This window comes from Falco punctatus (assembly GCF_963210335.1).
Source record: "Falco punctatus genome assembly, chromosome: 1".
In the NCBI taxonomy this organism is placed as follows: domain Eukaryota; kingdom Metazoa; phylum Chordata; class Aves; order Falconiformes; family Falconidae; genus Falco; species Falco punctatus.
In genome coordinates this window covers 116,438,195-116,450,829 of record NC_137580.1, presented here as the reverse complement: position 1 = coordinate 116,450,829, position 12,635 = coordinate 116,438,195, and the positions used below count along the sequence as shown (strand labels likewise).

The 12,635-nt window shown below is 60.3% G+C and overlaps 1 protein-coding gene across 15 annotated transcripts in view; it reads right to left on the bottom strand.

Moving 5' to 3' along the window:
* Positions 1–5: 5 nt before the first annotated feature.
* The window catches only part of ARHGAP44 (Rho GTPase activating protein 44), a 33,001-nt gene continuing 20,371 nt past the window's right edge, over positions 6–12,635 (bottom strand). For 2 of the 15 annotated variants that reach the window (XM_080367068.1, XM_080367078.1), the window contains 10 exons: positions 11,733–11,860; positions 11,489–11,600; positions 11,030–11,111; positions 10,015–10,095; positions 9,820–9,933; positions 9,589–9,680; positions 9,119–9,299; positions 8,579–8,596; positions 8,055–8,276; positions 3,192–5,548 (listed from right to left, as the gene is read on the bottom strand). In XM_080367068.1, coding sequence (XP_080223194.1) covers positions 4,414–5,548; positions 8,055–8,276; positions 8,579–8,596; positions 9,119–9,299; positions 9,589–9,680; positions 9,820–9,933; positions 10,015–10,095; positions 11,030–11,111; positions 11,489–11,600; positions 11,733–11,860 — 2,165 coding nt within the window. In that variant the 3' untranslated portion in view covers positions 3,192–4,413. Of the gene's footprint in view, positions 5,549–8,054; positions 8,277–8,578; positions 8,597–9,118; positions 9,300–9,588; positions 9,681–9,819; positions 9,934–10,014; positions 10,096–11,029; positions 11,155–11,488; positions 11,601–11,732; positions 11,861–12,635 lie in introns of those variants that run through there. The other 13 variants (XM_080367079.1, XM_080367070.1, XM_080367073.1 and 10 more) reach the window with 13 other exon arrangements.

The window sequence follows — 12,635 nt, the reverse complement described above, 5'->3', positions numbered from 1 at the left end:
GCCACGGGGTCCTGAACTGGGGGCTCCCAAACTGGGGGCTTCTCAACGCAAGGGCCCCTGAAACGGGATGCCAAACAGGGTCATCCCGAACCTGGGGCACCCCGACCTGGGGGGCTTCCAAACCGAGGCATCCCCAAAGTGGAGGCATTCAGGTATCCTGAAGCTGGGTCATCCCAAACTGGGAGCATCCCAACGCAGGGGTATCCTGAGCTGGGGGCTCCGAATCCAGGGGCACCCTGAGCCGGGGGCATCCCCGTGCCCTTCCGGGGAGCAGATGGGCTGGCACAGGCTCCCCGGCTCTGCGGCGTGAGAGTATTTATTGTACCAGGAGAGTTTTATTCAGAGACGCTTTTTGTTTTCTAAAAGGCGACTATTTTGGGGGGGCGGGCGGGACCCCCACACCAAGGTCTATGCAATACGCGATTCCTCCAGCCAGCTTTTGTACGTGGGGGCTGCTGCCCCACCGCCGGCGGTTTCTATTAAAGACACAAGAAAGGAGCCCGTGCCGTGCCTGGGGGCAGCGTCGGTCCCAGGGGTTGGTGGTGGTCCCGGCACCGCGGTGTGTGCTGTGCCCTGGGAGGGTGGGGCTCAGCCTGGGAGCAGGGCTTGGTAGGATCTATGGTGGCCTGATCCTGACCTGGCATGGTGGCTGTGTGCCCGGTGGGATGTCGGGGAGGGGGGCAGGGGGGGTGACAGGAGCACCAGAGTCACAGTACCATGTGGCTGTGTCCACCATGGCAGAGGATGGGAATGGCTGCAGAAACACGGTGAAGCCACAGTCGTAGGCAGGGATGGAGGTGGCGGACATGAAGGTGGAAGTGGAGGAGGTGATGGAGACGGGGACAGAGATGGAGGCAGAAGGGGAGGAGATGGAGGTGGAGATGGCAGTAAAGATGGAAGTAGGTTTGGGCTGAGGTGGAGGAGGACATGAAGGCAGAGGAGACCGTCTTTTGCTGGAGGGTTGCTCCGAGTGGTGTCACTGCTTGTGCCACAGCTGTGTCCCTGCTTGGCAGCAGGGGACAAGTGTGGGTTTGTCACTCGTGTCACCAGGCAAGCAGCAGCCCTAGGCACCGTAGGCTCCCCCAGGCACCCATGGGTGCCCACCATGCCCAGGGCCACCACATGGGTGCTGGCAGTGGCATGGGAATGCTGCTCTGCACCGCAAAGCCACAGCTAGGAGGGGGTGGGAGCCCCAGTACGAGTGGCTATCCCTGTGCCAGACCTCGGGGATGCTGTGCCTACCTCCTTTGCAAAGGCCCTGCCTTGGGCCACCAGCACGGAGGACTGTGATGGGATGCAGATGCGCTCCAGGGATGTGCCACCCCAGCACCCTGGGCCACTCGGTGTCCCTACCCTTGGGTGCTGCCCTGCCCTGGTGGGTGTTTGTGTCGCTGGGGCTGAGCCATTGCCATGCTGCTGAGCTGCATGGGTGGCATCCCCCTGCATGGTCCCGGCATCCCATGGGAAACGGGGTGAAGGATGTGACATGTCCAGGCTGGGGACCCCCCCCCCTCCAAAAAAAAACCATAACCAGTGCAGGCAGAGCACCCTAGCTTCCCCGGCACCCATAGGTGTGATGCCCCAGAGGTGCCTCCATGCCTTCCCAGGCAGCAGCATCCCCCAGAGCATTCCCTCCCTGTACCTCATGGACATGCCTCCCCACGCCTTGCAAAGGGGAGTCTGGGCTCCCACCCCATCCCACCAGACTGGGGGAGCTCCTGGTGCCGTACAACCCCACTGCTGCCCGTCCACCCTGGTACTCACCTCTGCACGCACGCTGCTCAGCCCCAGAACACAGGCCAGGACCTGCTGCAACCAGGTGGGTGCCCACCCCAAGCCTGGCGCTGCCCCATCCCATGGGACTGGGACCACAACAGCCTGCACAGAGCAAACCCCATCATTTTATCAACCCAACCCTCACTAAACCCCATTTCCTACAGCAAAATGCCCTCTGAGGGCTCATGCCCAAAATCCATCAGTAGGTACCAATCCAGGCTGGGACCATGCCAAATCTGGACTGGGACCAGCCTGAAATCTGGGCTGGGACCAGGCCCTGGATCTGATGGTGCCTCATCTCACAGGACCAGGACCACAACAGCCCACCCAAAGCAAAATCCCCATCATTTTATCGCCCCAACCCTCATTAAACCCCATTTCCTACAGCAAAGCGCCTTCCGAGAGCCTCCATCAGTGGGCACCAATCCAGCCCTGGTGCTGCCCCATGGCAGCAGGACCACAACATCCCGTACCGACCCCCCACACCATCGCCCCCCCAGCCCTCATCCCCCCCACATAACACCCCCCGCCGCCGCTGCCACAGCCAGGCAGGGTGCTGCCGGCGCCGACAGGTATTAACCAAACGCCAGCGCTGCCGGGCAGTTCACAGCGGGTGGCACATGGATTTATTGATTGCTTTGGGGTGCTGGTGCCCCCCCAGTGCCCACCTGGGGCGAGGGGCACGGCGCGAGCGGGGCGGGGGCCAAGCGCTGCCATTTCCATCCTCCCTCTGTGCACCGGGTGGGCGGCAATGGCTCCAAAAAAACAAATCTCTATATATTTTTTCTATATATATATACAAATATATAATATATATATATCTCTGCCGATATATATATATATCTATCTCTTATCTCTCTGGAAAGGATAATTAATCTTTGTTAATTTGTCTTTGCATGCACGACCAAAGCCACCAACCCAGGAGGACAGCGGGTGCCGAGGGATGCGTACCCTCACCCGCCAGCACCCCGAGAGCCTGGGGGGGCCACATGTGCGTCCCCAGGTTATTGCTGGTCAGGTCCCATCCTGCTCCGGCAAACAAGCAGAGGGAGAAGAAGCCGAAGAAATGAAATCCCGCTGCAAAGCGCCGGCGAGCTCATTGTCACCTGGCTGGTACCCAGTGGCACCTGCTGTCAGGGCACCAAAGGAGATGGTGGCATCACCCCAGGACCATGGGTGCTGCGTGGTGGCGGGGGGGGCACAGGCACCCAGTCGAAAGGCAAAGTCTGGATAAGGCAAAAAAAAAATGAAATAAAGAACAGCGACTGCCCCCAAACCGGGCGCTTTGCCACCCAAAACTGGCGTGCCGGTGGCCCTCGGTGCCGGTGGCCGGTGCTGGCCCCTGGGTGCTGCAAGGATGAGCTTGGGGACAGGGACACTGTCATAGGGCTGTGCTCTCCGATTCCTCCTCCTCCTCCTGCCGAGCAGCCGGGCCTGGCCCCGAGAGTCTCTGCGGTGCCTCTGGCAGGTCCCGGCACAGGGTGGCATCCAGGGGGACGTGGAGGGAGGGGACCTCAAAACGGAGCAGACCTGCAGGAGGGCAGAACGATGGGGGACGCCAAGGTGGGGGCTCGGTGGCAGGACACCTCACCGGGGCTGGCACCATGTTAGTGCCACCACCAGGGATGCCACTACCCGTCCCTGTTCCGTGCCACCCCAGCCTAGCCAGGGCCTGTGCCACTCGCCCGCTGTCCCCACGCTGCTTGCCCCCCGCGATGCTCTGCTCTCCTCCAGCGAGCACAGGTGACACCGCTGTCCCCTCTCCCAGGGGACCTGCAGGGCGAGGCTGCACGTGTGATGTGACAGAGGGGGTCCCACAGTCCGCGGCAGACAATGTCACTACTGTCCCTCGCCGAGAGCGGAGCAACCTCCCCCCAGGTAGCAAAAGTCCTGCCTGCACCTGCTGGGCTCTGCCACCGCTGCCAGAGTGGGGACTCCACCAGGTGACACCTCCCGCAGGCACGTGGCAGGGACCGATGCCACCTGCCACTGCCCAAGCGCCACCCAGACTGTCCCCCTCAACCAGCGCAGCCCCCAATGCTGCAGGGACACCGCGGGGGACACACCAACAAAACCCAGGGACAGGGAGGTCACCACAGCAGGACAGCAGCCCAGGCTCGCGGTGCTTCTTGGGGACGCTGCCACCTTCCTGGGGACACTGTCACCTTCCTGGGGACAGCTCTGCCTTACCAGGAACATTGCCACCTTCCTAGGGACAGTTGCACCTTTCCAGGGTCATTATCACCTCCCCAGGTACACAACGACCTTCTGGGGACACTGCCACCTTCCTGGGGGCATCACCATCTTCCTGGGGATGGTTCCACCTTGCCAGGGATATTGTCACCTTCCCGGGGACATCACTACCTTCCTGAGGATGCTGCCACCTTCCCAGTGACACTGCCACCTCCCTGGAGACATAACTACTTTTGCTGTGATGATGCCACCTTCCCAGGGACATTGCCACCTTCTCGAGTGCATTGCCACCTTCCTGGGGATATCAACACCTTGCTGGGGACACTGCCACCTTCCTGGGAACATCATCCCCTTCCCAGGGCCACCACCACCTTCCTGGAACAGTTCTATTTTGCCAGAGTCAATTGTCATTTTTCTGGGCACACTGTCACCTTCCTGGGAACGTCATCCCCTTCCCCAGGCCACTGCCACCTTCCTGGGGACAGTTCCGCTTTCCCAGGGCCACCAACACCTTCCTGAGGATAGTTCTGCTTTGCCAGAGTCATCATCACATTCCCGGGGCCACTGCCACCTTCCTGGGGACAGTTCTATTTTGCCAGTCACTGACACTTTCTCAAGGATACTGCCACCCTCCTGGGGACAGGTCTGCTTTGCTAGAGTCATTGTCACCTTCCAAGGGCCACTGCCACCCTCCTGGGGACAGCTCCGCTTGCCAGAGTCATCGTCACTCTCCTGCGCATGCCGCCACCTTCCCGGTGACACCTCCCATGGCCACTGCCACCTTCCCAGGGCCACTGCCACCCTCCTGGGGACAGCTCCGCTTGCCAGAGTCATTGTCACCTTCCCAGGGCCACTGCCACCCTCCTGGGGACAGCTCCGCTTGCCAGAGTCATTGTCACCTTCCCAGGGCCACTGCCACCCTCCTGGGGACAGCTCCATTTTCCCAGAGTCACTGTCACCTTCCCAGGGCCACCGCCACCTTCCCAGCAGCGTCGCCCTCCCGCAGGGCCCCCGCCCGCAGGGACGGGGCTGTGTCCCCCCCCCCCCCGTTACCTGCCAGCGCGGCGTCCCCGGGGCCCGCGGCGTCCAGGCGGGGCAGCTCCGGGGGCTGGGGGGGCGCGGGGGCGGCCGGGGGGGGCTGCGGCGGGGGGGGCAGCGCGGGGCGCGGCCGCGGCTTGGCGCTGGGGCGGGACTTGGCGGCGGCGGCGGCGGGGGGCGGCGGGAGCGGGGCCGGCGGCGGGGGGGGCTGCCCGGCGGGCAGGCAGGCGCCGGGGGGGGCGCCGGGGGGGCCGTACGGGGAGGGGGTGCTGGGGGGGGTGGGGGACAGGCTGGCAGGGGAGGGCTGCCCCCCCCCCTGCTCCCCCGCGGCCGCCCGCGGCGGGATGGGCGCCAGCTTCTTGGCCACTGCGAGACAGAGACAAGTGGGGGGGGGGGCGGGTCAAGGGGCTGGGGGGGGGGTCGCAACCAGCGGGGACCCCCCCCGGCCCCGCTCCTACCTTTGCGCGGGGCGTGCGGGCTCTGCTCGGCGGGCGGCGGCGCCCCCCCCGGCCCGGCGCCGGGCTCCCGGGGCTTTCCCGTGCTGGGGCGGCGCGGAGAGAAGAGGAGAGAAGGTGAGAGCGGAAAGTGAGAGGTAAAAGTAAAAGTAAAAACTGAAATGAGACAGGCGTGGAAAGGAACGAAAAATAGAAATTAAAGGGGAAAAAAAAAAAAAAAAGGGATGCAACTTAAAATTTTAAAGGCAAAAGGACTGACAGAAAATCCAGTGAAAACCCGAAACAAAACAGACGAGTAAAAGGGAATGAAAACTTCAAAAGGGAACAAAAGACAAAGGTAATGACATCAAAATGCAATGACGATAAAGAGTTTAAAAAATTAAAAAATAAACCGAGAATAAGTAAAAAATGGAAACAAGAGAGAAATGGAAAGAAACGAAAACCAGAAATAAAATTAAAATAAGAAAAGGCAAATTTAAACTAAAAAAAAAGAGAAATTATAAGAAACGAAAACCAGAAATAAAATTAAAAAAAAAGACAAATTAGAACTAAAACAAGAAAGAAATGAAAAGAAACGATAACCAGAAATAAAATTTAAATAAAGAAGGCAAATTAAAATAAGAAAGAAATGACAAGAAACGATAACCACTAATAAAATAAATAAAAAAAGAAAAGGCAAATTAAAATTAAAACAAGAGAGAAATCAAAAGAAACGATAGCCAGAAATAAAATAATAAAAAAAGAAGGCAAATTAAAATTAAAACAAGAGAGAAAGGAAATTATAACAAGAAATAAAATGAATAAAAAAAGGCAAATTAAAATTAAAACAAGAGAGAAATTAAAAGAAATGAAAACCAGAAATAAAATAAAAAAAAGAAGGCAAATTAAAAGTGCAATGAATGAAAATAAAATTAAAAACCAAAACAGAGAGAAAGTCAATGAATAATTAACAAACCCCCAAAATAACGAAATAAAAATACGATGAAAATCGAAAGTTAAAAAAAAAGAAAATAATAAAAATAAAATAAAATGATTAAAAAAATCAAAAAGTAAATATTAAAATAATAAGTCATAATAATAACGAAAAAGAAAGTGGCCAGTTGAAAGCACAGCGGGAGGCAGAAGCAGGGCGAGCTGCGAGGTGCCCCCTGCAGCGCAGCCCCCCCGGCCCCCCCGCCGTTTGGGGGGCATTGCCACAGCGCACGGCGGGGTGTGGGGGGGCCAGGCCTGGTGCCAGGGTGAGGGGTGAGCGGGGAGAAGGGTGGTGGGGAGGAAGGCTGCAGCGGCTGGGCTTGGGGAGGCCCTGCTCATCCTCATCGCGGGGGTCTGCGGTCGGGGGGAAAAATAATAAAAAAGCAGGAGTGCTGCCGGGGGGGCAGGGGAGAGGGGCGGTGGAGCCCTCATGCTGCCAAAGCCCTCCCACCTCATCCCACGGCACCTGACTGACCCCACAGCACAGGGGCTGCCACCCCCACCCATGGGTGCACCACGGAGGGTGGGGGTGTGAGGCTCACGGCCAGTTCCAAAGCTCAGATTCCCTTTTTGGGGCAGAAAAGTGGAATTTTTGTGCTTTCTCCCCTCTGGCCTGTGCAAACTGGAGCCAGACACGGACCGTGGGCAGTGTCAGGGCCCAGGGAAAGCTCAGCGCCCTCAGGCTTTTTCTGGCACCTTCCCTGCAGCTCCAGCCCCCATTCGGTACATCCCAGCGACACCCACTGCGAGCCAGGCGAGGGACCGCTGGCACATCCGAGGGCAGCGTGGGGCTGGCAGGCTGGGGACATCGCGGTGGCCACTCGGATGCTGAGCATCCTCTCCTCCCGCTGCCCCCCAGGCACTGCTCCCCACCCAGGGGTGCTGAGCATCCTCTCCCACTGCGTCCCAGGCACTGCTCCCAACTCAGGGGTGCTGAGCATCCTCTCCCACTGCCCCCCAGGCACTGCTCCCAACTCAGGGGTGCTGAGCATCCTTTCCTCCCGCTGCCCCCCAGGCACTGCTCCCAACTCAGGGGTGCTGAGCATCCTTTCCTCCCGCTGCCCCCCAGGCACTGCTCCCCACCCAGGGGTGCTGAGCATCCTCTCCCACTGCCCCCCAGGCACTGCTGCCCAGGGACCCAGGGATGCTGAGCATCCTCTCCCACTGCCTCCCAGGCACTGCTCCCCGGGGACCCAGGGATGCTGAGCATCCTCTCCTCCCGCTGCCCCCCAGGCACTGCTCCCCACCCAGGGGTGCTGAGCATCCTCTCCCACTGCCCCCCAGGCACTGCTGCCCAGGGACCCAGGGATGCTGAGCATCCTCTCCTCCCGCTGCCCCCCTGGACACTGCTCCCTGCCCAGGGATGCTGGGCATCCTCTCCCACTGCCCCCCAGGCACTGCTCCCCACCCAGGGGTGCTGAGCATCCTCTCCCACTGCCCCCCAGGCACTGCTGCCCGGGGACCCAGGGATGCTGAGCATCCTCTCCTCCCGCTGCCCTCAGGACACTGCTCCCTGCCCAGGGATGCTGAGCATCCTCTCCCGCTGCCTCTGGCATGGCCACAGAGTTCTCTCACTGCTGGATTCACACATGGGGAGGATGCCAAAGTTGGGGACCTTACCTCGTCCGCTCGGCTCCTGGGGGGAAGCCAAAGCTGGTGGGAGGCGGGGAAGGGGTAGCTGAAATATCCGGCGATTGCTCAGGAATGGGCGAGTGGGGTGCAGCGGGGAGCTCAGTGGGCGGCGCGGGAGGCTGAGCGCTCGGTGGGGTGGACGATGCCTTGCGCACCACCGAGGTGCCTCGGCGAGCCACCCACGAGGTGTCCATCACCCTGACACCCATGCTGCAGGGGACACAGAGACAGGCTCTCAGCACCCGCCACGGAAGAGGGGACCGCCAGCACTGTGTCATGGCTCCTTTGGGGTGCCTGGTCCCTAAAAACACCTCTTCCACTGGGAATATGCTGGGCATGAACCTCCATGGCAATAGGGAAGGGGTGACAGTGTGGGATGTGCTTGTGTCACCCACCAGCCACGTCTCCCTTCCCCAGGTACCAGCAGACACCAGCATCCTCCCAGCATCTTCCCAGCTTCCTCCCAGCATCCTCCCAGCACCTTCCCAGCACTGCTGCAGAGGATACAGTACCTTTGGATTTTCCTAAGGCTGCATGGGCAGAAACACACAATTATTAGTGTGAAAAAACCCTAAACCTTGACGGTGCACAGTGAGAGCCCGCTGCCAGGCTATGCCAGTGATGGGGAGAGCTTGGGACGTTTTTTGGAGATGGGGAGAACCCGGGGACATTTCTGGGAGATGGGGTCAGCCCTGAGGGTGTTTTTCTGGAGCCAACCTGACTGGCTGCAGTCCCCGTGAGGTGGCATGGTGGGGGCATGCACGGGTTGGGAGCGGGGAGTTTCCCCTGGGGCAAAGCCTGCAGACCCTGGGGACCCTAGGGCACCCAACCCCGGCACGGCACAGCCCTGGTGCACGCCACGGGCCACCCTACTCCCATCTCCAGTGGGCTGGGGGCTCACCTGAGCATCCCCAAGAGCCCAGCATGGAGAGCAGGGGGTTTCTCCCACCCCAGAACCACCCAGCCTCAAACAGCTCAGTACCACCTGCCCCAGGGTGGTGGCAATGCCACGTCTTCCCTCTCCCCAAACCCTGGAACTGCCAAGACCCTACCCATCCTTCTTGTAAAACTCCAGCATCATGTTGTCCGTGGCCACGCTGAGGGGCCGCCGCGCCTGGTCGTGCTGCCGGCGGTCCGCGTGGTCCATGTCCGGGGAGGGCATGGAGCTGTAGTTGGCGTTGTGGTTGATGTGCATGGGGCTGCCATAGTTGCCCGTCACGTTGAACTCGATGTCTGGGGAGGGAAACAAGAGCGGGGGGACGTCGGGAGACGTATGTCCTCAGTGAGGGGTGAGGTGGGGGTATCAGCACCAGGAATGCTTGCGGGTGCTGGAGCAGCTAGGTTGGGCTCACCGCTGTGATGAGACTTGCCAGATCTCTGCTTGAGCTCCCCTCGCCCAAGCCAAGGCAAGCAGAGGGGGCTGGCAAAAATAAATATGGGAGCTCTGCACCCCCTCCCCAGGGAGGGGTGGGAGGTCCCACGAAGCCCAGCCCAGCCCACCACGGCAGTGGGCACAGCCTACCTCCGGGGAAGAACCAGTCGGCGTGCTGGATGAGCGGCTCGATGATGCCCACGATCTGCAGTGAGACGGTCGTCATCATCTCCGTCATGTTCCTGCAAGGCGGGGGGGCAGCAGTTTAGCAACCCTACTGCAGTCCAGCCTTATTCCCAGCAGGATTTTGGCCCCAGACCCTCCCTCCCCCCCTCCCCCAGCATCCCTCTGGCACACTTGCTTTCCACCCGGACACCTTACCCGTCCGCCTGCGGCCAGAGGAGGTTGGGTCCCAGCACGATGGCCACATTGCTCGGGGTCATTTTATTCGTGTCCTGGTACTCCGTCAGCTTGGCCAGGAATTTAATCACATACCTGGAAAGCGTGAGCTGTGTCGGTGTATCAGGATTGCACCCTCTCCGTCCCCTCCCCGGGTCCCGCTGGCCCCAGGCTCACCTGATGTTGTTGTAGTTGGCTTTGGGCAGCTTCTCGCAGGTGCTCCAGAGTGCCTGCAGCCGCTTCTCCTGCTCCGGGATGCTGTGGGGAGGTGGGCGAGAGGGTTATTCCCCATCCCCACCCCACCCCGGGGCTTCTGACCCCTCCAGCCCTGCCCTTGGGGACTCTGCAAGACCCTTGAGCTGCTGCCAACATTATATAGGTAAACTAACCCCCCAAACCCTGCCAAAAAGAGAAGGAAACCTTTTGGCAGCTGGTTGGATGCTGGTCCCCTCCCCACCTCTGTGCAGCCCCCCCGGAGGGTGTGTTTTGGGGACGTGTTTGCTTTGGAAGGGGACATCACTGCAAACAGCTCCCCAAAGCAGCCCGCTCTGCCACCTTGGGGACCATCCCCTCCAGTGAGCCACCTCCATGTCCCTGCCGTGCTCCAGCACTCCCAGGGCAGGCAGGGGCATGGTCAGACCTATATTCAGGCACCACCAAGATGCTTCCCACCTCAATAGGAGATGCTCCTTCTCCCACCTCCCTCTGCCCAACATTCTCCTACCCCAAACATCTCCAACAGCGGAAGAGGCATGATGGTGCCACCTCAGCTGGCCCAATCCTGCTGGGTTTTGGGGGTCCCGTGGTGCAGAGCACCCCAGCAATGCAGGTGGGAGCTCCCTTGGCCAGCTGCCCCCCAGGGTTTGCACACCCATCCAGAAATGGCACCACAGCCTGGCACCCAAGGGCTTGCCCAAAGATGCTTGGGAGAGCTCAGCCACCTTGGCCAGAGTGCTTGGGACCAGGCTGGGGACATTAGGGTCAGGAGACATCAGGTCCACCCTCAGTGCTGGGACCCACGATGCTCAAGGAACATCATGGGACCCCCCCTGGCTCTCACACCCCCGAGGAAACATCCTAAATTCTGTGAGCCATGTCAGAAATAACTCATGGCCCCCAACCACCCATGGGGACCCAAGATGTCATCATCTGCGTCACAGAGGAATGGGGGGGGGGGATGTCCCAGACTTACTTGGATGCCTGGATCCACTCCTCGTACAGCTCAAACGTCATGAGGGGCTCCGGCAGCTCTCGCAGGTAGGATTTGAGGGCTCCTGCGGCACACAGGGGACACGAGGCTCGGCACTGCGGGTGGCACTGGCCAACGGGCACCAAGTGGTTTCGGTCCTCAGCATTTTGACTCACATCCCTCCCAACCTTCCCACCCCTCACATCCCAAAGCACCCGCTATTCTCCCCAGCTTGGTGGAACCCATAGCATCCCCTGACCCTCAGCATGCACCCTGCCACCTCCACCAAGGCCTTCCTAGCTCCTCCCCGATCCCCTCCATCATTCTTGCCTCCACCACTGGTTACTGGCCTCCACCTAGACTTCACGCCACTGCTGACCACGCTCTGGGTGCCCATGGTTGGCGCCGGGGGGGCTGGATGGGCCATCCCACTCACAGCCCCTGCCCAGAGGCAGCACCTACCTGCGATGGCGTGGGGGTCGGCCGAGTACTCCTGCACATCCACCACACAGCAGTCCAGGGCAGCCTTGAGCTTCTTCAGCTTGGAGGCCGAGGGAGCCACTCGGAAGAGACCCTTGGCAGAGGACACAGGAGAGCGTCGGACAAGCTTTGGGGCCGGGAATGTCCCCAAAGCCCCCTGGTTGCTTGTCCCTGCCATGTCCCTTCCATCCATGCCCAGCCAAGGGTGGTAGGACATGGGACCCACCTCCTCCTGCATGCCGCACTCCAGGAGCATCGTCACGCACGCCTCCACGGGGAAGGCGATCTCCCGCCCGCTGACAGCCAGGTGCTCCTCCAAGGGCTTCCCGAAGGAGGGCTTCTCCATCCACGCCTCTGTGACGGGCAGAGGGGGTGAGAGGGAGGACACGGCGGGGATGGTGCCGGATCCAGCATCCCCTCCCCGAAAGGCCCTTGGATCACAGCGTTTCGGCAGCAAAATATTCCGTTTGGGTGTTGCTAAAACAACAGGACCCCGCACCTCTGTCCTGGGCAGCTCGGGAAGTGCTTTTTAAAGATGAAATCCAAACAAAATGTTTTCCAATCATCACACGGGACATTTCAAAGGGGCTGGATAACGTTTTCCGGGGGGAGCAACCACGGGCAAACCTTTGCAATATTTTCCCCCTTCTTCCATCACAGTTTGAGGCAGGAATATTTTGTGGGATCGAGAGAAAAAAATAAAATACAAATCACTCCCTGCCCCGCTGCAGCGATGGCAGCACCCCGAGCCCTGCCCCGAGAATGCGCCGCTCACAGAGCCATCGCGCGGGGCTCTCCCCACCTCGGTCTCCCAGCCCAGCTCCTACGGAGGTTGCACAGTGCAAAGTGAAGCCCCAGGACCCCCACCTTGGCACTGGGTTCCCACCTCTGGTGCTGCTCTTGACGGGGATATTTGGGCAGATTTCCCACCCGCTCCATGAAGGTGGCCGGGTCCTGCCCCCCCGCGACCAAGTGGGATGGGGATGGGATGCCCTCCCCAGCAGCGGGGCAGGCGGGATGCAGGCGGGGCAAGCAAAGGGAGGATGCTCAGCCGCAAACCCAGAACCACGCTACACCACGGGGTCATGCCAGAGCCGGCTCATCACTGTGGCAAAGCCCCACGCGGCTC